Here is a 24,986-nt window from a genome sequence, read left to right on the forward strand (position 1 = left end):
ACAAAATTAGGCTCTAAAAATAATACAAGAAAGAGAATTTTTCTAATAAGAAAAATGTGAGACAGTGATTGTTCTGGCAAGAAAGTTGTGAAATACGAACTTTTCCCACAAATGTTTTGGAAAGTTTTTTTTTCGTTTCTATTTTTAAAAATATTATTACAACAAAATTCAAATTTAATTGCTGTGGAAAAATACAATAACCGAACCTCGTAAGTAAAAAAATCGATTTCCTACACGCATAAACGAAAAATTTTGAGCTAGTTTTTTTGCTGAGTTTAAAAAATTTTGTTTATCTACATGAACCCACAATCAACACGTCCAAAGCTATCTGACATGATTTGTCAAAATTGATTTCTTATTATCTCCAAAAAAACCGCTTAGAACTAGGAGAATTTTTCAAAAGATTTTGTGTTCCAGAATTTTTTGTTCAAATGGCATACGTTACTAAACCTACCGGAAATTTTGTACCTACATAAATCGAAAAACTTCTGACAATTTTTTTGAGTTGTGCTGGAGATGATTTGCTAAGAAGAAAAAATTGCCAAAACACTTTGAATATACTACACCGTACTGAGAATAGCAAATTTTTCCAAAATTTATTATTGCCTGTTATTACGCTGTAGTATATTCAAAGTGTTTTGGCAATTTTGATGAGCTTTGGCGAAGATGTTTTGCTTATAAGAAAAATGGAAGAAAATTTGTTACAAATCTTATAAGAAGTTCTTATTTTACTTTTTGTAATGTAGTCAACCCCAATAGTGCCGAAATTAAAACAAACTGAAAAGTTAAGGCAAAGGCCACTAACCCGGAAGTCTTCAATTCAAACTAAACGGTGAGAAGGCTTTGCCGCGATAACCAGCTGCTTCGCGGTGATAACCGGCTCTAATTTCTATAAAGAACCCTACACATTGCTGGCTAGCTCGCATCTTGTTGACGAGAATGCGGCGGATACTTTTGCGTTTTTTTTTAAATAAAATGTTCTTAACAGTACCAAATTACATCGTTTTTCGGCTCAGTTGAAAATATTTCAGTTTTGGCAATGTTGTGTTTAAAAGGTCGGTTGATGAACGCGTTGTTTTGACTCACAAAATTGTATTTTTTGTATTTTTCATTGCATATCGAAGATATTAGATCTACGCATTCAAGAAAATAAGACTGCTCGTATCAGGGCGAAGCCCTGAATGTTCCGACTACCTTTTAGGGTTTTATGGAGCAGTAATAACATTAAAAAATTTAATGTAATTAAATAAAATCAATTTTTTTTCTAAAAATTGAAATCTTTTTATGAAAACCATTCCCCCACACTCCAAATAAAGTATAAAAAGATAGATTTAGCTCCTTGTAATAAATCAATTATGGCAAATAAGCTTCTTTTAACTAATTTGGAACGATTTTAAGACGGATTAACTCTCCGCTTACGCATAATAGCGCCAAATATATCGCAGGCTAATTGTACCAAATTGACCAAAATGGCAATCTTTAAACCCCCATAACCTTACGAAAAATGTTCACAAGTAAAATATCTTTTCAAACTTGAGCTCAGGACAACAATACCTTTTGAATGATATTTGAAAAAATCCGTCAAAAATGGCTAGTTAACAAGTCGAAATTTGTCAGAAGAAAAAAAACCCACCCCGAGCACAAATATTCCGTTACTTTCGTATCGAAAGTCGGAACAATAAGAAAGAAAAAGTTGCCAGCTTGGGCTATTTGGATTTTAATCAATGCGTGTATTATATCACTCATGAATCATGCCCAGCGCTTTAGTTGCGAATCAATCCAAATAAGTTTTCTGAAATGAATGGAGGCAAGCTGATCAGCTCAAATATTTCGTTACTTGACGAATATCTTACTTGATGACTTGAAACTTCAATTGGTTCAAAAAAAAATTAACACTTTTTATGTAAGGTTAAATGATAGTCAAAATGTTCAAAAATTGGCCGCTATGCAAAAAACTTTGTTGGTTTAGCGGACTTTTTAGAGTTGATCTGTGTTGCATTGTGTTTTTTGTGTTGTAGTGTGTACAGTTTGCTGATGATAGCACTGGACAGATATGTGGCAGTGGTGACACCCTTCTCCATGCTGTTCAAGAGAGTCACCCTCAAGTGGTGGCTTCTCCTCATCTGGCTTCTCTCCTTCTCGTCCGCCCTCCCACCCACCATCATCTCACACATCACACACATTAGGTACATCATGAAGATTCTAGAGTTCTAGAACATTCTGAAAGTATTCTAGAACATTATGAAACTATTTTGATGTAATTTGTGGCGTTGACTTCAATGTGGGCCAATTAATTTTTTTAATCCTTGGGGGAACGTATCAAAATTTGTAAAGAGTTTTTGCTGCTCCTCACAACTTTCGTTTCAATCAGCTGATTATGCTTCTTTTTTGTACTAATCTCAACCCCCTCCTCAAATACAGATCTTCATGTTATTATGGTTATCGCTTTCAGTCCCAAACTTTTTTTACAGTTACTGAGAAGTATACTTTGAGATTGAACCAGATTTTTGAAAATTGAATGAAAACGAGAATTAGCTAAACTAAATCAACTCCTTTGCTCTGGCGTTATTCAGAAAAATCACAGATTAGTGCAGCATCAATTGCCCAAGTTTAAATTACTTCCAACGGACGCATTTATTCATCCCGGTTTTATGGCCACGGGGCATAAAATTTGCAACTTTTTTTTCAACTAGAAGATGAACGAAGTTTTTCTTCACGTTTTTGTCGTTTCCTCTGCAATTATCTTAAGTTTAGGGCTCAAATTTTGACACATGCCAGATAAAATTAATTTAAACATTTAGTTCGGCCAAAGTTTGAAAAATTTGTTTCGAATTTGTAAATTAGCCAGCATTTCATAACTATTTTAGAGGCCTTCTTGCTTTGGAAACATCCTCGCACAAAATATAAGGATTTCGAATTAGTTGTCTCAAATTAGTTATGTTGAAAGCTGATGTTGGAAGCAGATTCAAATTCCTTGTATTTTTGCGAGGATGTTTCCAAATCAAAAACAATCATAGCATAATTATGAGATACTGGCTAAATTCTGCATTCGGAACGAGATTTTCCGAACGTTTAGTCCAGCTAAGTCCGATCAATTAGTTTTATCTAGCATGTGTTAGATTTTAAACCCTATATCTTAAATAGCTGCAGAGAAAACAACAAAAAGGTGGAGAAAACTTATATTCATTTGCTCGTTGAAATCAAAAACCTGCAAAATCTATGTCCCGTAACTAGAGAAGGGTACTATACACTTATTTCTGCTAGTATGAAGTGGTCATAAGGAAGAAAAATCAGCTCTTCGACTATCGCACCTATCAATCATAATTGGAGTACCTTTTCACCACAGGTTATGTAATTTGCTATTGTTAATTTCATAATTTTTAATGCAACAATGAGAATATAAACTCACAACTAACATCTTTATTCGTGAGGAGACAATAAGTAACAGGCGACAATTCTTAACAGACAACAATTCGTTACAAGCGACAATTTGTAACAGTAGGTTGGGCAAGGATCACAGATTCACACGCAGTATTCCTCTCGTGCCTGGTGCAGCGGAGAGAAGCCGAGCGAGTATGCTACTTGTCAATGAGTTGTTACAAGCTGTCGCTTGTCACAAATTGTTGCTTGCCACAAATTGTCGCCCTACCAGTTTTATTTGACGCTACTTGACAATATTTTCACCACTTTTAATTTTATTGTTGATTAAAGAGGTCCTACGAATAAATTTAGGATTTTACAGCATACAATAAATTTTTTAAAAATGGTGAAAAACAAACAGACTGTTAAACATGCAAAATTTCAATGCATTGATTTCACTACAGACTGCAAATAGGTTTTGCAAAAAAAAAATCCAAATATGGGGGGAATTGGAAAATAGCCAATTTTAGATGTTTAAACGGTTCATGATTCATTATAATGATAACATTTTGGGTGAAATTTTAATAAATGATAATCAATTATAGTTGATTATAATTTTTCCGAAAATCTTTTATAATCTTTCACAATCTCTTGTAACCTATTTTAATCTATATAAAAGATTATGATCCTTATTTCTATAGAAAATCATTTATAATGCATTACAATTTAGCTATTCTGCATGAAATCATAGTGAAAATCAGTAAGAAATAGAAAATCAGTACACAATAAACAGTAAGAAAACAAACAGTAAGAAAAGATACCAACTGAAAAAAAAAACACAAAACAAAATAAAATGAAAAGGAGCGAAAAGGATTACAATTCAATAAAACTTCCAAAAAAAATTCAAAAAGTTATCGATTATAATCGATTTTAAAGATTATAGTGTTTTTTTTTGTTTCGAAAAATAGTAACATTATAATCCATTTTAGTCGATTATAGTCGTTACTTTTTGAAATTTATGGAGACTGACAATCAAAATCCATTATAATCTATTCTTTTTTCTTTTTACTGAGTGCGGGTTGTTTCTGATCATGCTCTGATCATAAAAACAAAACCATGGCTCTTTTACAGTCCCCCCCTTTCAAATTCAATTTTGAAAAGCTTAATTAACGTTGTCATATTGCAATGAAATTTGGCATGGTGAACAAATCTTCAACTGTGAACAGATTTGTTCGTCATACATAACAGCGTAACATCACGCATTTAGCCGTAACAACACGTAAAACAAACATAAAATTCAGTATTTTGAAAGGGAAAACTGGAAAAGAGCCAAAACCATCTGTTGGAGCCAGCAAAGGGTCTCAGCCTGAAACAAAAAAAAACTTGAAACATTTGATGTTTTGATGCTTTATTACAGGGAGCATATTTAATTGTCTCGTCTATACCCGGGTTGAAGTCCCACCGTTAATTATCGCTTTTTCTGTAGTGTCCCAGTGATCGCTATTTTCCAGCGCTGATTCATGTATAATTCAGAGTTTGCTGCATAGATAAACTTGCGATTTTTCAGAGCTATTTCAGTATTGATTCCGTAGAAAATCATCGCAAAAACTTGAGAAATTTTAACTCATTCTAGTAGCTTTTAAATGAGGGTTATAGAAGATAAGCTCTTTAGCTTAAGTGTCATTAAGGGTTGATAGCGCAGAAGTAGCATACAGGTCTACAAATGTAAAGCGCTGTTTTTTCTCATTTTGATAGGCTTTTTATTGCTGTTTCATTGCTGAAAATAAGCCAAATTAGCGATATTTATCGATAAAATTTGCTATTGTGGCAATGAACATCGATAATTCATCGATGACGATTGCTGTTTTTTTTTCACTTTTAATCGCTAATTTTTAATGTGAGCTCAACCCGGGTAAGCTTTGTTCTTGTGCTCATTCGACTTTTTTCAGCACGCATGAAATGCTCATTTAAACATTTAATTTCTTGTGAGAATATTCGAAACCTTCATTTTAGCTTAGTGGAAACCATATCCGGTCTCAACAAACGTTTTCGCCCCAAAACTGAGCGCCTTTGGCTCACCTTATTTATCATCAAATTGTGCTTCATGTGTGTTAGTACACGCCATACTCATTAAAATACGACAAAAATATTTGTTCATTAGCTTTCAAGGCTCACCTGTAAACCTAAGTTGTCTTGATATTTATCTATCTGTCTGTGTATAACTCAATATTATTACTCAGATAGCGACCTGGGTTGTAAAAGGCCGAAGTAACGCTGCATCTGATTGAGCAGAATTTAGGAGGCGTAAAATCCTAGATTTTTTGGGTTTTCATTATAGTTTCTGTACTAATTCGAGAACACTTCAACTTCTTCGAAACTTCAATTCTGCTTTTCGCATAAAAAATGGACATAAAATCCCAGGCTTCCTTGTTATGTTCCGAAAAACAAACTCAATCCACAAGAGAACAAAAGAATCCGGGAAGGCCAATAAAAGAATCTGAATCTAAACTTGAAAGTCAAAATCCAGTTTTATGCCATGAAAAAAGATGCAGAGCAAGTTTGAGTGACTGCAAAACAAAATTTATCTGCAAGACTTGCGGTGAAAAAGAAGACCCCGAAAACACTACCAAATATTTTTGCCTCGATTGCATAGCCGTGCATATCCGAAATTCAGATGAAGTTACCGACCAGAAAGGTATTCCGGTATCTGTAAAAAGCATAAAAGAATCGAAAACTTTATCTGCTCTACCTGTGATCTGAAAATGATTTGCCTGAAATGTTGTTTGAATCATCACAAGGCACACGATTTCTCGGATGTTATTGAAGATGAGGACGCAATTTCGTTCCCCATTTATGAGACCCAAAAGGCGCTGGAGCAACTCTGTCGTGTCGATAAACAAACTGTTACCGTATTAGAAAAATGCAAAGCTACAGAAACGAAATTTGCAGCTGTCACCGATATTTATAGTGTTGATTACATCAATGACATGCTTCAAGATATATGCTCAGGGGCTATACAATTGGTGCAACCAGAATTAAAATTCGTGAAAGAGTTTCAGAAAGAGCAAAAACGATTGCTATCAAGTGCGTCGAGCAAATGGGAATCGCTTTTGAACGAGATAGGAAAATCACAAAGTGCCGCTCGAGAAGTTTTATCTTCCTCTCCCTTAACCGCTGCGGGGCTCTTATCTGACAAACAAGTAACTTCGCTGATTCAAAAACTAGGACAAGAACAAAAGTATGGAGTATTCTATTTAGCAGCGGGATCGATTGAAAACTTTCACTCAAACATTGTTAGGAATCGCAAGCAGCTGCAGAACGATATAGCTCAATACTTGCAAGAGTTTTTGAAGCATTTCAAATATGAAAAGATCACAATATCAAAACTGAATGCCCACACGATAATTGATCCATTTCATGAGACAAAAATAATTGGAAACAGCGGAAATTTACTGTTAGCGTCTTGTACTCAGTATTTTTCTGTCGCTATTCCAAAAGCCGAGGGGTATCAGATTTCCAAATTCTGTATGACAACGTGTGAATCAAGTTATTCTTATCACAAATCGCAACCAGAAAACCAGCATTTTAAATTCAAATTCATTCCAAGCTTCAATGAAATAAGTTATTTTTGTGGTGGGAATCTTGTATATAATTTCAACCAACAATACGATAGTTCTCAGGTTCTCAGAGCCGAGAAATCTCTAGCTTATTTTGATTTTCGTGAATCGTACCCAATGGTGATTATGAGTTGTCAAACTACTGGTTCCTGGAAGACAACTTACCAGTTTGTTCAATTCGAGCAACTCAGTCAAAGCCCTCCTGACACTAAATTCCCACCTAAATGCTCGTATAACACCTCGCTTAACGTTGGTACTGTTCATCTATGCGCATCAAAACTCTACCCAGAGGAACCATATTCATTCAGTTTTGCAAGCGCATCTGGCTGCCAGTGGGGTTCACCCATTATAGCATGTATCTCGAAAAACTCTCTTTTCCTTTATGCGATATCCAATTCTCAAGAAACAGATTTTGGAAACTGCCCCGTGAATTGTGATAAGATTGAAACCAATACACACAAAGGCAAATTCGGATGTGGTTTTTTTCATGAGTTCGGATTCAGTGGATACACAAAACGCAGACTGCTTCTTGGAAGCTGGTGTGTTGAGTGTCAGAACTTACAGGTGCTCAGAATTGAAACAGATATCACTGAACTACCTACAAACAGTCTAAATGATAAATCGGAAGTGATAATTGATCTTCAATTCCAATTCGCAACTGGAATTGAAAGTGTAGCGTCATATAAGGGTGGACTCTTGATTGTGACCAAAGACTGGAAACTCTTCACTTGCCATGATATCACAAGTGCCGAAATGCAGGCTTTGTATTATAAAATTTAGAAGACCAAATGAAATAATTGTTTCATAATTATTTCCCAATTTAAGGTAATTAGTTAAGACCTAGCTTAAGTTCCTCTGATGCATTATGAATTGCGAAATTCTATCTTTTTCTTTTTACAGTTTTATACTGAAAATCGAAACCGTGACATTTGAGCATATTTTGTAGCTACCAAAGTTCATTTTGCTGCTTCATGGTTGCTCTGATCAAAGTAACAACCCAAGTTTGTTTCATAGATCGAAAACGCTCTGCATCCGTCAAAGCTGTTCATTTTGATGTGGGCTGACATGAAAATTCATTACTCATTTCATCACACGTAGATCAATAAGTCATTAAATCCAGCTAACCCATAAAGTACTGTTTTTGACCAAAGAAATTTCTAGGATTGTCAGTTTTCTTACATAACTATATTTTTATCCCAGAAGTTTTGGCACTCATTGGCAATAAGAAGTTGGTCCAAATTTCAAAACTTTGTGCAGATTCATGGAGAGATGGCAAATTTTTTTTATCAAATAATGGTACGTTTTGAATCTCATAAACAGGAATTGGTGTTTAGTTTCAATGGATTTATTTCGGTATTGAGATACGAAGAAAACTTTCCAATTGCTGCTTATTAACATCAATTGGCTCCGAAAAACCCTAAGGGGTCAGATATTGCATCATAATGTTCTGTTAATTGGACTGTCCAAAAATAAAAGTGACTCAGTTTTTTATTGAAGTTGGTTGAATCATTTGATAATACCCAGGGGCGGATTAGTCAATTTAAAACATCTTTTGTTTTTGACCTATTCAATAACATTGATACTTAATTGGATTAAAAATTTTGTTTTACGTAAATGTGGCAAACTAAGTCCTTTTTCTAAGAATACTGTGTTTATCTTCATTCAATTTAAAATTGAATATTGTTTGAGTATTGTTTTAATAATAATTTTTTTTCGATTAAACTGAAAAAAGACAACACAAACAAAAGTAGGTGAAAATCGCTCCCAATGTTCTTAAATGGTGTTTAATATTTTAAAGGTAAGTTGATTGACCTACAAGCAGGGTCGACTGATGCCGCTTTAGGGTAAGGCACTTTTTTAGAGTTGCGTTGTTTTGCGCTTGCTCTTCATTTTTTGTGTCTGTTGGTGCCGAAGGCATCTTGGGAAAGTTATGAGAGTTGGACTTTAGTTTATTTTTGTGGCCAGAACGACTAAAATATATATTTGATTATTTAATAGCAAGTTTCTAGAAGATTTCAAAATTATCAAAATGAAGGGTGAACCATTCTTATGCGTCCATCGATTGTGTCCGCTTTTCGTGTGATGATATTAGAATTCATCCAAATTAAAACTTTATTTAAAATTAAAAGAGAAAAAATCTACGATATTACCTGATATATTGAAGTTCTTATAACTTTTGATGTCTTTCTTATATCAGTTTGAATTTAAACAGCTGTCAAAATGCGTCAATCAAAAATTTTCTCAAATAAATAATCACTCTCATCAATTTCAAACTGAATTTTTAAAATAATTTCCAAAACAATTTATTCTTCTAAGACCTTTAAACGATCATTTTGAAAAACTCCCCAAGCTTAACAGAGGTTTCAAGACGTCTTCAAACGTATAAATAGAAATGACTGAAGACCTTTATCAGAAGTTTAATCACACTTCAAGACGAAAGTTTAAGCCACGACTAAAAGAGAAGGCAAAATCTATCGAGTTGATGTGCCCTTCATACTATCAATATTTAGAAGGCAAAGCATGAACAGTACTCACAAAACAAATCCTGGGAGACTGACAACCAATTTTTTTTACGAATCGTTATGTGTCGGCCTGGCATATCACAAGATGTGGAACGACCTTTCACTAGAAGGTAAATTTTCCAGAACAACAAAAATTCACTCGGAATAACAGTGTTCAATGAGCTTGAAGCAGACGTATGTGATTAACTTCATATAATCTAGGCACAAATCAAAGAGCAAGGAAACTTCTTGGTCGTTTTTGACACAGAAGTGGTTTGATCGAAGTTTTCTTTACTAACGATAGAACTACTCTGGTGTTGCTGAAATGCCTGCCATCTGTATTCGACAGACTTGAAAGTAAGAACTCTAGTGTCCAACAATGGACCCAAAGTTGTTAGCGTTGATTTCAAAGACTTGTGCAAACCTCATGGAATAAGCAAAATCAATTTCCCATCTACCATCTACGAGCAATTGGACTGGCTGAACGAGTACCAAGACAATCAAACAAGTAATGAAGGCTTGGGTCATAAATACATCAGTCAATTTTTTTTCAATTCTGCAAGAATTGCTAGTGACGCATCGTTTTGTTCTCACATTAGATGAGAAACCCGATTGCCGTAAATCATAGATTTTTACGTTTGTGTAGCTTTTGTTCAGGCCAAATGTATTTATCAAGACAAACAAGAAACTTTCAAGATTCTTTGCGTCTGTTTTGGATGCCACTATATCAACCCATTGCATTTTAGATATATTTTTTTGATTATTACTGATTCATCTTCTGCTTTTTTTGCAAAAAAAACTATCAAGTCAAATTCAAACCAAGAATAATAATTTTAATATGACTTGACATCAATTGAAAAAAAGAAAAATTTTCTCAAAAGGGCTGCTGTATGGGTTCTTTGGATTGTAAATGTGATCAAATATTTGTGTAGAAAAGATGAAAGTTGTTGAAATGGTCTCTGAGCAGATCGCTTTGATTGTTATTCGCATCATATTTTAGTTTGATCTTTGTTAGGTATTTTTTTTTTCAAATCTGATATTTTCGGGTTGCAAACCTCGCATTTTTTCTTAATAAGACTAACTTTTTGAGGCAAGCTTGGTTCTTTTTTGGGAACTATTTGATATAAACGTTGGTTGTGGGATTTTGATAACTTTGGTGTTACAAGATATAATTTTAAAAGTTTTTTTAAAACATCCTGCTACGTCGCATTTTGTTTATACCAGCTTGCTTAAGTCATAAAAAAGTATTCCAATTTTATTCGTCCAGAAAAGGAGATTTATGAAATCCAAAAAATAAATATATTCAATAATAAGAGTAGAATAAGTATATCTGGCAACGGTTTAGTCAAAATTTAATCGGAAAATGAAAAAATATTTAAAAAAAGTTTTGCATTTTTTTGTGTATTTTATTTGATTGTTCTGATTTCAAAAAAAACGCTAAAAAATTTTTAAAGACTAAAAAAAAACTTCTTGGGGTTAAACAAAGAATTTACGTCCTATTTGGGTATTAAAGGCCTGCTGGCTCGCTTTATTCGCTCGAAATTAGAAAATCAGGAGTTTTAAGCCAATTTTCCTCTGCACTGCAGGAATGCTTTTGGAAATCTTTAATATCATTCGAACCCTTCCGACGATTATTTGTGGTATTGCGTGGAAAGCAAAAAGTAGAAAAAAAAACTAAAACACTTCCCAATACAAAACTCCTTCCCATTTTAAGTGGTCCGAGAAGTTACTCAAAAGAACTGCACATTTAAAGTGTTGAAGTGTTTCAATTTGTTTTGATAGATTGAATCAGTTTGCAAAAAAACGAATGTTAATTCAAAAGATGAAACTTTGAAACTTTTCAAGTTGCTTCAAACAGTTAGCTAAAAGTTATTAATATTTCAAGCAAGCCCCCCCCCCCCCCACCCCAATTATGAGGGTTAATTTTCTGCGATGGCTCTTTACAATCAATTCTATATCCTTTTTTTAAACTTTCACCATGATTATTTTGGTAAAAGTTGCGTATGAGCTCTATGTTTAGTCCTTTTTGGAAACGATTTTTTTTTTGCATTCATGAGCTCCAAAAATGAGCAGCAGTTTGCTCTAATAATGGCACTCATTCTTCTCGTTATACTTTAAATTGAGCTAACTTCTGAAAAAAGAGACAAGAATGAAAAAAAAGACAAGACTGCTCGTATCAGGGCGAAGCTCTGAATGTTCCGACTGCCCTTTAAGGTTTATGGAGCAGTAATTACATTAAAAAATTCAATTAAATAAAACAAAATGAAAAATTTTTTCTAAAATTTGAAATTTTTTATGAAAATCATCCCCCCACACGCCATATAAAGTACAAAAGGATAGATTTCGCTCCTTGTAACATACCAATTTTGGCAAACAAGCTTCTTTTAACCAATTTGGAACGATTTCTAAGACGGATTAACTCTCCGCTTACGCGTTAATAGCGCGAAATGTATCGCGCGTTAATTGTCCCAAATTGACCAAAATGGCAATCTTTAAGCCCCCGTAACTTTACGAAAAATGATTACAGGTGAAATATTTTTTCAAATTTGAGCCCAGGACAACAATACCTTTTGAATGATATAAAAAAATTCCGTCAAAAATGGCTAGTTAAAAAGTCGAAATTTGCCTGAAGAAAAAAAAACCCACCCGAGCACAAATATTCCGTTACTTTCGTATCGAAAGTCGGAACAATAATTGATAAGAAGCAAAGAACTGCTCTGCTGCATTCGATATGACCGATACAATGCGCCTGAATCAGTGTTTAATGCTGATTCAGATGAACTTGGATTTAAGCCTCGTTTGAATTACATCTAAACTCATCTTCCCGGAGACCGACAATCTAATTGACGGATAATCGAGTCTAAACAGTTGAGAATTCCAGACAAAAGTCTGTGAAAATTTTAGCCTATATTTATTTTAATGAATGGCTTGTTTTAAAGTTCTATGCCAAGACCTTTTTGAATTAATACTCGAAATTTTTTAAAATTAATACTCTTTTTAAATATAATACTTGGCAGAACAATTAGTTTTTCCAGTAAAAAAAACAGATTAACCAGTTCAAACATACTCGTAATCAATATTAGCGCATGAAAACAAGCGTTCGTAATATGCTAAAGTTAATTTTTTTTAAGTCTTTTTCAAAAAATTTTCGCAATTTGGTGAATTTTATATGAGTTTCCTTAGAACTTAATTTTGTGTCGACTCAATTTCCTTGCCTCTGCTGATATTTATTTTTGCTATCACTATCATAAATAATAATAATTTTGTTTCAAGCTAAAACTTATAACCATACATTCTACGAAAATGTACGTTTAGAATAAAGTTCGGCTTGGGAGAATACCAAAATGGCATCAGCCTGTCGAGTGGCATCTCCATTGTCAAATCATAGGATAGAAATTGCAAAAAAAACAGTTGGAAAAGCCCATCAAAAATTGAACTTGATCGGGAACGCAGGTCCATTTTATGAGTGAAAGCTGATAGCCGCAAAAGAACGAATTGATCCCAAAATAGACGGCCAGCACTTTTCCATTAACCATTGCCAATTGTTTTTGTAGTTTTGCAAAAAATCCTCAGGTCTGCTGAAATCAATCAGAGCATCATGCATAAACAACGATGATATAAGGCAATATCAAAACAGACATCTTTCCGCTCAGTCAAAGTACAGCTCGACTGATTTTCAATCCTAACTGCCCTGCCGAAGGCTACTGCAAGTGATTAAAAATACCATCAGTCTGTGCGGTTTTTCATGCCGTGTGATAAAGGTAATCAATTTAACGGTACCCATCTCATCAATTTAGTTTATGCCCAGATTTCTTTGGGTCAAGATTAAACAAACCATTAAGGATTGTCCAGGGAATTAAATACGGGAAAGGTAAATAATGGAGAACAGTGTTAAAATGTAGGTTTATGGAACAAGGCCGAAAAATTGATTTTTTTGCATGGGTGTTAGAGCCATAAAAGTGTAAATCAAAATAACAAAAAGGCGATCTTAGAAATGTCTGAAGATCAGTTTTTTTACCCAAATTAAATGCCCAAACTACGTACTAAATATTGCTTTCTGTTGTGTTTTTTTATTGTTTTGCTTTTTTATTTGCAAGGGTCTATTTTTTCTAGTCAATGAAAAAACAGAATCCTTCATATGCAGAAATTGGAATACCGAGGGGGGAAGGAGACGCATTTTTCACGTATTTGACCCTCTGAGCACCCAAAAGGTCGCTTCCCATGTGGTACTGTTTTGTGATAGCGATTTTCTGTCAACTAACTTTAATTTTTTTCTGCCTTGGTTGCTAATATACACCGACGCTCCAAAATTGTTTTGGCACTTTTTTAAAACAGCTTTGCCTGCGGCGCAAAATTTTTTCTACATCTTATTATTTTTTTCATAACTCTGTCAGTTGTCGACCTAAAAAAGACAAATTTCTCACATACCTCCCCTTTCTGTGAAAAATGATTTGGGTTAATTCAATGTTTATTGTATAACATAGCCATACAAATTATGATAGTCTTTTAGCTCCTATTTAGAACTGCCCTCATTCATTTTTGGAGAAATTTATTTGAACAAAATTATTGACTTTACATTTTTGATTTATTTAGCTCTTCCTGACCTCGATTGAAAATAAAATGTTAATAAGCCCTCTAGACTGGAGAAACGATTCAGAAGAAACTGAACCCATCCATTGAAAAGATTGATTAAATTTGCATATCTCTATCTAGCACCCGCCTAATAATACGACCTTCTTTCTAATCTGATTACTTTACATACAAATGAGGCTACTTTGAAATTGGCCTGATTAGTAAAAAAAACACTCGCGGTCAAAGTCCCTACTTTTGAACTAAAATCTGATAATTTGACAAAAGGCACGGCCAAGAAAGTATCTTCGGAACGCCAAACTAGCAATTGATTCGAAAGTAATGAATCTAATCATGGGTTCCCGTTTGTATTTAGGGGTTGTAAAATAGCTCACAGAACTTTTCCAATATTGGTCAAACAAATTTTGAGTGACATTTTATTAACTGCAGATGACGAAAACTCTGAAGTGCTGAAATGACAAGTGAGATGTTTTTGAATGCATTCAAGGTCAAAAGGTCTAACTTTAAAGTTTGCCAGCAGCAATGATCAGGCTCGTAACTCCTTTAAATGGGTCAGTTCAAATATTTGCGATTTTTTTTTTTGCAAATAAACGTTTCCAATTCTTCTTGATCGAAGCAAAGTATTGATAACTCCGCGAAACACAAACACATACATTTGCCCGAAGAAAGCACTTTAAGTTAAGTTAAGTTCGAGACCTGATAAATTTGTGGTAAAATAGTATGATGTAATTTCGATTATAAATCGAAACGATTTACCATTTTTTTGCAATGTTTGAAAAATTGATTGTTGCTCCAATATTTAAGAAAAGAGTAGCAGCCGTAGTTTTTCAGGTTCTCGTTTAAAATCGAGAAGCACAATGACAAATGATAATTAATCATGCCTTCGAGATGTTTCCGCGAAAATTCAACGAAACGCTTTGCGCACAAAAACTGTTTGGACTGATTTTATGGCAGGGTTGTTGCGTCAAAAGTATTTTTTTCTCTCAACTTGATCAATTTCGCAAAAATTTTACCAGAAGCAGTTTCGATCAGGAGAAAGTAGTTGTGTTAAACAGGCTTTTTTCCAGGTCAAGTTTTACTCATTTCGTTTTTTGATACTTTTTTGTTCCTGCTGAAAAACATCAAGGCTCCGAGTTCATAGAAGTTAAACTTGCGTTCTTTTTTCCAGGTTTTATAAGATTGCCGTTTGCTAATTTGGTCACTTTAGAATCACAATTATCCTCTACATGTGCACTTTTCTCTAGTTCTGTAGATATTGTGAAAAAACCATACAAATCAAATATAAGTGCAATTAAGTTAAATTTTATTTTCATAAGGGTCATACTCCTTTAAAGGGTGCAAAAACTCACATTTTTGGAATAAACTTTCGTGAGACAAAACTTTTTGCAAGATATTTTTTCGAAAAAGACCTCAGGTCGTCAGTTTCACCATTAGCTTTTGACTTAATTAGTCTACAGTTGAAATAAAAAAGTAACTAAGGACTCAGCCAAACTGCAAACAAAACACTCAGCGCGCTGAGATCCAAAAATAATGGTATTGTTCCTTTGAATTTTTTGAAAAATTCTAGTTATGATAGCGGGGAAAGGCTAATTTTGAGGGTTGCTACTTTGAAAAACATTTTGCTCCAATATTTAAGAAATGAGTAGCAGCCGTAGTTGTTTGGGTTCTCGTTTAATTGCGTTTTTGATGAATTGTTGAGACTTCATTCGGGAAGTTAGATTTTTTAAATGTTTTTCATTTAAGGTTCTCTTTTGATCAGAGGAATGTTTGAATGATAATAAGTACTAAAAAATTTGATCGAAATTGTCTGAATCAAAGTTTTTTAGTACAAACAGGCCGTTGATTTTTGATAGAGTCTGAGTAATATAATAACTTATCTTATTGTTCCGTTTTTCGAACACAGTGAGTTATATATCTGTGATGCGAGCAGCTGTACGACTGAGATTTTAGCACTTGATTCCTTCAACTCAATAATGATTATTTGTCAATATTTCTTTCATCAAAAACTATCTGAGAGAAGTTAAAGGGCAGTCGGAACATTCAAGTTTTTGCCCCGAATGTACAAGTAGTTCTGTTTATTTTTTTTAAAATAATTTTTGCTTTTACGAAGATCTAGCAGAACCATGCATGGATAGTAAGAGAAAATCAATAAGCGCACTGAAACGAATCGGAGCAAATATTCGTCATTTTCTCAAATTGGTTTTCCCTTACTTCAAACATAAGAAGCTATTTTTATCTGTGATATTTAATGGTAGTTATCTAGAAGCTTGAAATTTACAAGGCTTACCGTTTTTCAAACTAGTTTGTGCTCGCTTTGAATTCCTCTCTAACACGGATAGCGTAGCGAGAATTATTGTTCCACTTTTCGAAGAAAACGGAATATTTATACTCGGTGTGGATTTTTTTTCAGTCTATTTTCGGCGATCAAAATAACAATTGTTAACAACAAAATTTTAGCTCCCGTTGAAGATATGAACCCTCTGAAATCAAATGTAAAAAGATATTTTACCTCCGATCACTTTTTGGAAAGTTCTTCTAGTTTGAAAATTGCCAATTTGGCCATGCTCTGGACTAACTTATGTGCAATTCGAACATTTTATTCATAATGTTGAAAGTGTAACGCGATTTTTTTATGCGTTGTGAATTATCCCGCTCAACAAAATCGTTTCAAATTGAATTGAGGATATAGCTAATCGATCGTATTATTTTCGTACGACTCAAATTTTTACACTTGGTCTTTGATATTGTCCAAAAGTACTTTTTTCCCCAAAAACTATTCGATAGAGGTTAAGGGGCTTAATCGGAACACTCAGGGCTTTGCCCTGATATACGAGCAGTCTTGTTTAAGCATAGTAAAGTATTTTTGCTCTGATAATTGTCCCTAAATTGAATTGAGCCGAGCTAATTCGTCACAAAATTCATATAAGATTTGGATATATCAGAAAACTCAAATTGTAAAACATACTTTATGATATTGTCTGCTGAGGGAGGAAAAACAACTACAAGTTCAAAAAACTGTTTTACTTAAATTTTTGGCTATTCGAGGCCAATTAAAGGGCATTAGGACAACTCAGACTTCGCCTCTATTTACGAGCCTTGATTTTCTATTTCAGAACAATTTCAGGGAATTTTGACGGAATCTTTTCACACCATCTTAGGTATCATTTTATTGAGCTCAGGTTATTTTGCATGAAGTTATAGAGTTCGATTTGAGGCTACTTTTTACCAATTTGCGCTATTAAATTTGAGTATGAGGGATGATGATTTCCAAAAATTATTTGTAAAAGAATATCAGTATTTTTTCTGAAACCATTAATACTGAAAGCCATTAATGTTGGAGTGAGAGAAAACTAGTCAAATGGAGAAAAAACACGCCGAGAACAATTTTTTAAACGGTTTGCTATTCATTTTTTTTAAAGATGGATTTCAAATCAATCACAACTGATTAAAAGAAAAGCAATCATTTTGGGTAGGATTCAATTACAGTGACTTCCTATTTTTGAGGGTTGCAATCAATTAAAAATCCATTAAATCCGACTCTATAATTTTTTTCCAAGATAGTCAAAAATTTCCACCAATATAAAATATTAACAAAGATTGTATAGAAAAAGCACATTAAATGATTCTTTTTGCCGCGGTCTTCAAGGAAGGAGTTCCACACCCTACCCTATAACAAGCTCCCTATAAATTATTTTTTCAATGTCATTTAATTTTCATAGAAAGCATTCCAATTTGCTGAAACACATGCCCTTGAATGCAAAAGAAGGATCATTGAAATCATTAAATTTTTTTTATTTTCGCCGTGCTTGAAACTTTACTCAGTTCATCACATAACATAAGCATCACATAACTTATATCTTTCTAAAATTCGGGGTCAATGTAAGAAAAAATCAGCTAATAGTTTTGCTATTTTTGTTATTCCTTTGTGGCGTCAAGCAGGGGCGCTTTTGGCAAAGCAAAGGTTTTTTTTGTTTTCGTTTTATACGTATAGAAATAAATTCATGCAGATGTAGAACTTCATATTATATGATTATGATGTCACTGGGACAAACAGTCATGTAGCCCAATAAAGGAACCTGCGAAACAAACAAAAAAAAAGATTTTAAATTTTTTTTCTAACATAGACTCCCCGCGGCCTTTTAAAAAACTGGTTCTGAAAAACTTTAAAAAAAAGACTGGATCGAAGAACCAAAAACAATCAAAAACTTTGTACATATTGCTGCAATTTAAGCACATATTTTCACGTGGCTATCTTTGCGGATGATTTTATGTTCTGATGTATTTGTGACTTTCCTCAATCTTTGACTGAATTTTACTCAAAATGGTTAATCAGGAGTTTTTCAAGAATGAGTTATACCTCATTCATAGAATTTGAGGGTTATTGCAATGAAAATCCATCCCTGATTCATGAATGATTTATGTCTGACTCGGACTTGAAAATTTAGCGCTAACTCAGCGGTGATTTAGCCCTGATAAAGTGACCCTGATCATAGACTGAACCATGGATGGTAATCGCTGCGCTATATCTGAAATCGCGATAAATTTTCCTGGTAACTGAGCAAGGGTTCAACTGGTTTAAAGTTGTCCTCTAAATGACTCAGCGGTTTTGTTTATATTTCAGTTGGTGTTCAAAGCAGTTTTATAGCTATTCGGTGATCAGTAATTTGTTTAACTGGTTGATCTAAATAGTTCAAAAAATGGGAATTCGGGGTGATTGTGGACTTGTTCTTCAGAGCGGTTAGAAATTTCCCACGTGGCTTGAATTCCTTATTTTGAGTTTTTTTTTCTGTCTTACCTAGAAGTATTGATAGAGTGACCAAGGGTTAGGGAATAAGGATTCAATCTACAGGTCTAACAAGTCTAATTACTTATAATCAAGCCTAGAATCAAGCTAGGACTATGTCTAATCACAACCAAAGATAGGACCAAGTGTAGGACCAAGTCTACCATTGGTGTAGGAACAAGTCTACTAGAACCAAGTCTAATTAGTGTAGGTGTTGTTCACTCGATACTACTTCAAGACTTACCAGATTTGATTTGTTTTTCATCCGCGGCCAAAAAAACGATAAGAGTAAAATGAGCATTGACTAAAGAATCGTTATTATTTGTCTAAATTATTTAGTTTAGATTGAAAAAATGTTTAGTTCGTGAAGCTTGGAGTGTAAATCGATACCAATGGGTCTTCAAACACTTCTCAAGAATGATTGATTTTTAATTTGAGATGAAAATTTTCAATTTTATAAGATCCGGAGGAAGCCTAGATGATTTTGAAAAAACGGTTCAAAAACTCAAGATTCTGTAGAAATCTGCGAATTGGGATTAATCAGATCGTGCATGATAGAATAGGTTTGACATCAGCAGAATGACATCTGTATTTGTATAAACTCATTGTGTTGATGTTTCGGGAAAAATTTTACCCTTATGTGGAGATGGTTGTTTAAAACATCAATTTCACAAAATTCTTATCTCAGTTTTGTTTCTAATTTTCCAGAAAAACTTATGTTTTATTTGTCATTGATTTTGCAAAAACGTTTTTATTTTGAAAAAACGAACCAAAATTTAATTTCTCTAAATTAACAAGTAAACTCTCTAGATATACAGTGCTTCATCAAAATTAATATGATGCAATTTTTTCTCCAAAATTCTCAACCAAAATTCTACTCCATTTTGGCTTCTTTCAATTAATCAAAAATTACGCTGAAACTATAATGTTAATTGATGAGAAATATATAAATATATAACACAAGAAGCCTCTTACACAGCCAAACAAAATTCTAGAAAAGGTAAACCTCCAAAAGTTTGAGTAAATTGTTTAAAAATTGTTTGCTTTTAAACAAAAATTTTGGTTTTGTATAATAAAAATCACATTTCTTGGCTATCAAGCAAAATTTTTTCCCCTTATACAGGTTTTTGGAGATTTAACCCTTCTATAACTTTGTTGGGCTGTGTAAGAGGCATCTTGTGATATAAATTTCTTATCAATTTTCAAAGTGGTTTCAGCGTAATTTTTGATTAGTTGAAAAAATCCAAAATGAACCATTTTTGGGATAAAGTTTTGGTTGAGAATTTCGGAGAGAAAACTGCACCACATTAATTCAGATGAAAATCTAAGCAACTTTTGTTTTCTCCGCTTTTTGTCTAATTTTAAGCCAAAACCAAAAAAAATCAGCATTGTATTAAGACGAGGAACTTCAGTTTCCAAAATTTTCAAAATTTAAAATAGTAATTTGAGATATTTCTGCCCTTTTTTGGTGCCACCAGATAAGATCAGTCTAACTAAGCGTTCTGTACATTCACATGGTAGTTTCTGATGTCAATGTATCACCTTTTTGTACGCTTTCTTAGTCTAATACCATATCTTGGTCATTTTTACTGTTCTTAGCCTCTATAGTTCTGAGGAAAGATTGGTAAACGCGATATCAGTTTTATTTCTGTCTGTGTTTAAAACGGTCTGATAGTCGAAAAATTTTAAGTTTTATGTCAAATAAAAGCTTTTCATTTCTGAAAGATTTTTTTAAAATTTCCAAAAAAATTCTCTCAGTAACGAGAAAAAGCAGTTTAAACTTTTTTCGAGTAAATGAAGCAAGAAAACAAGATGTGGCGGGTTGATTCAAAGTTTTTCTAGCGCTAGGAGTAAACATTTTTAAACAATTAAGAAAAAAATTTGAAAAGTTTCAAGAAAACTTTTTAGTTGTTTTTTTTTTAATTAAATTTTTAATTCAAATTCGAAAATAACGGTAGTCTAGTCGAATATGCCTGCTAGTATTAGTGTCAACACGCCTAAGTTCTAGATTTTCGTTCAGGTCCTCTCATCACACCACAAACAAAAATTAAAACAGTTTGATAAAAAAGTTTCTCTTATCTTTTTTGTGGTCAAAGTTTCTACTCTATTGGTATCGGAACCGGCTTCATTTTTACATTAAGTATTCATAATCTGTACCAAGAACATCAAATTTGCATACATTTTTTTCTAAATCAAATTTAGACGGACAAAAACGCTCTTTTCGCTCAAGTTTTTATGTTAATGTGACTTAGGTAATAAGAAATGAAAATGGAAATCAAACTACTTCTTTTATAACTTTTAAAAAAAATGTACATTAAATCCTAGTTATCAAATGAAAGCGCGATTGAATTTTGAACTTAATCAGGCGTCAATTTTTTTTGTCCTTGCTAATTTATTCAATGGTTCATAAACTGTCTGAAAATATGTAAATATAACAATATAATGCAAATAAGATCGACAAAATAACATACCTTACCAAGAACGAAGAAGTCAAGGCACATTCAAAAGCAATGGGTGAATGAAAATGAAAATTCTTTGGTTCACATAAATTTAGTTTGCATTCTTTGACTGATTTTGACATTCTCTGAAACTAAGCTAGAGAAAATGTTTCATCCTGTCACAGATAGCAAATGTTCATAGCTTTAAATTCTATCATCAAAATTTCTATCACATTCCGGCCAATAAATTTTTTTCATCGAGCAAATTTTTTTTATCGTCTTCAAATTTTTTCAAAAACGTTTAAAAAATTGTCTGAGATCTTTTTGTTTTTTCTTTTTTTAATTTTATTTTTTCATGTTAAGGCAGTGAGAGCATTCAGGGCTTCGGGTTGATACGAGCAGTCTTGTTGTTCCAACATTCCTAACGAAAGTAACGGAATTTTTGCCATTTTGACTAGCCATTTTGACAGAACTCTTAAATATCACTCAAAAGGTATTGTTGTTTTGAGCTTAAATTTGAAAAGATATTTTACCTGTGATCATTTTTCGTAAAGTTATGGGAATGTAAAGATTGCCATTACGGCAAATTTGCAAAAATTAACGGGCGATATAATTCGCGTTATTAACGCGTCAGCGGAGATTTAATCCGTCTTAGCTATCGTTCCAAATTGGTTGAAGGAAACTTATTTGCCATAGTTGGTTTGAAACTAGAAGCAAAATCGTGTGGGGCGAAGATTTTTACAAAAAACCTCAAATTAAAAAAAAATTTAAAAATTTTTTATGTTATTACTGCGCTATAGACCATTAAATGCAGCGGTAGCCTTGAGAGCTTTGTCTTGATACAAGCAGTCTTGTTGTTCTGACTTTCGTAACGAAAGTAACGGAATGTTTGTGCTCGGGGTGTTTCTTTTCTTCAGACAAATTTCGACTTTTTAACTAGCCTGTTTGAAGGAATTTTTTATATCATTCAAAAACTATTGTTGTCCTGAGCTTGAGTTTGAAAAGCTATTTTACCTGTGAGCATCTTTCGTAGAGTAATGAGGGCTTAAACGTTGCCATTATTGCCAATTTGGGAAAAATAACGCGCGATATAGTTCGCGCTATTAACGCGTAAGCAGAGATTTACTCCGTCTTAGAAATCGTACCAAATTGGTTCAAGGAAGCTTATATGACATCATTGATTTGTTAAAAGGAGCAAAACCTACCACTTTGAACTTAATATGGCGTGTGGGGTGATGTTCTTACAAAAAATCTAAAAGTTTTTTTCTCAAAAGTTTTAATTATATTTTATTACATTTAAGTTTTTCTTGTTATTACTGCTCAATAGACCTCAAAAGGCGGTCAAAACGTTCAAGGATTTGACCTGATACAAGCAGTCTTGCTATAATTTGAACTTGAATAATTATTGCGCGACATATTTCGTATTTTTGAAGCGTAATTGTCAAATTGAAACACTCTAAACTGAATTAAGGCAATCAACTTGACCTCAAGTTGTCAGGAGCAAAAACACCACTTTATACTCTACAAACAGCTTAGAATTTTTTCCTAAAACTTTTACTTACTTTATACAGTTTACCAGATCAATAATCTTTTCATTGAATTTGAAATGCATCTAATAAAAGAAAAAGATTCGAACGTTTTTGTGAAAGACATGGTTTAGTTTAACAAAATTCATTTGAAAGAACCTAGAATCATTTGCGTCTTTCACTTTTGACGTAGCTTTTACTTTCTAAGTGTACAGCAGCCTTTGTAACAAAAACTATGTCCTGGTCCGCAAGCTACAAAAAGTTCCCAATGAAACTTGAAAAGAACTGCAGAAAATTTCTTATCAAATTCGTTTTTATCAAATTTCGTTTTATTATAACTCATTTTATTAAAATAATTGCAAAAAAAAACAATAATTTTTACGCCGGTTTGATATAGAGAAGCATTTCTGTGGCATTAATTACTTTTCCTCGGTTGAGTTAAACATAAATTTTGTAAATGTTTTAGTTCAATTTGTTTTCAATGAAACTTTGAGGCACTCAGGCAAAGATGAAACAAGCAAGCAACTGAATTTTGCATAACTATATTTCACAAAATTGTAAATGCAGTGGTTGAAATCAATAGTTGTGAGGCGCGGAAGAATAAATTTAAAATTCTACTTCAAAAATTAATAAATTTTAGATTACTAAACTAATAAACAATTGTTAATTAACGTCAAGTGAAGTGTTTATGAGTCTGAAAATAGAAATTTGACAAACAAAAACATTTTTTGAACATTTTGTTAGAATTGATTTCCTTTTGTGCTCGCAATAACAAATATCTTATGGACTAAAATGAAGTGGAAAAAAATTTATCCACAAAAAATAGTATTAATACTTTAATATTAGATTTGAATCTTTGAAAACTGAATGAGATCATTTTCCCATCATTAGGTTGTGAAAATTTAAGGAAAATTTAAGTTTATTTTCGGTTTGAAAAACGGGAAAGATATTGAGAGCAAATGAAACAAATGAACTGGAAAGAAGAAGAAGATGGAACTGAAAGTGAATTTTAAAATTAACAAGACTGCTCGTATCAGGGCGAAGCCCTGAATGTTCCGACTACCTTTTAATGTTTAATAAAATGTAATAAAAATAAAAAAAATTTTTCTAAAATTTGAAATTTTTTATGAAAATCATTCCCCCACACGCCATATAAATTACAAAAGTATAGATTTTGCTCCTTGTAACAAATCAATTATGGCAAATAAGCTTCTTCCAACTAATTTGGAACGATTTCTAAGACGGATTGAATCTCCGCTTACGCGTTAATAGCGCGAATTATATCGCGCGTTAATTGTCCCAAATTGGTCAAAATGGCCAAAATGGCAATCTTTAAACCCTCATAACTTCACGAAAAATGATCACAGGTGAAATATCTTTTCAAATATAAGCTCAGGACAACAATAGCTCTCGAATGATATTAAAAAAATCCCGTCAAAAATGGCTAGTTAAAAAGTCGAAATTTGTCTGAAGAAAAAAAAAGCTACCCCGAGCACAAATATTCCGTTACTTTCGTATCGAAAGTCGGAACAACAATTAAAGAATATTAAACTGATAAAAAAAAATTTTTAAATCAAGTTCAGTGTATCGCACCCTAAAAAAGACTATTCTAAAGTAAATTGTAAATCTGTTTTGCCAATTCTTTTACTGAATGTTTTTAACGAACAAAACTGAAAAGGCTTTCAATTGATAATAGTGGTTTGCACGCTTTCCTCTATGATGCTGGTTTTTTACAACATATTACTCTTTGTTTCATTTTCGGCGTAGGTACTCTAGTGAAACTTCTGAGAATAAATTTAAAAATTCATTTGTTTTTGATCGTTTTGAGTTTTAGAGTAAATTCGAGCGAAGAAATCGACCAATTTTTATTCGTTATATTTAAAAAAATTTTGTTCAGATTGAGAAAACTTTTTTTTTTACTAAATCGAAAACCAGTTGTGGAAGCTTCATTTAATATTTTCTTGCTAACAAAAAATTTCACAAAAAATTTGAAAAAAGTTTTTCCTCTTAATAATTGTTCGTCAGTTTTTGAAAACAACAGTTTTTCGTTAAACCTAAGTCGTTAATTTTCTAAGCGTTTGTGTAGTTCTCTCATTACATGTGTTGCGTGGATTATTCTGTGCTACTAGCACAGCAACTGGCTATCCTTGTTTAATATGTGTTTGCGCTTT

At 33.0% G+C, this 24,986-nt stretch overlaps 1 protein-coding gene across 1 annotated transcript in view; it reads left to right on the top strand.

Annotated features, from left to right (window-relative positions):
• Positions 1 to 2,022: 2,022 nt before the first annotated feature.
• Positions 2,023 to 24,986, top strand: part of LOC134842642 (tachykinin-like peptides receptor 86C) — a 96,061-nt gene continuing 73,097 nt past the window's right edge. The window contains exon 1 of the mRNA XM_063859079.1: positions 2,023 to 2,186. Within this exon, the coding sequence (XP_063715149.1) occupies positions 2,035 to 2,186 (152 nt within the window). The 5' untranslated portion in view covers positions 2,023 to 2,034. The remainder of the gene's footprint in view (positions 2,187 to 24,986) is intronic.

Source organism: Symsagittifera roscoffensis, chromosome 3, assembly GCF_963678635.1.
Source record: "Symsagittifera roscoffensis chromosome 3, txSymRosc1.1, whole genome shotgun sequence".
Classification (NCBI taxonomy): domain Eukaryota; kingdom Metazoa; phylum Xenacoelomorpha; order Acoela; family Convolutidae; genus Symsagittifera; species Symsagittifera roscoffensis.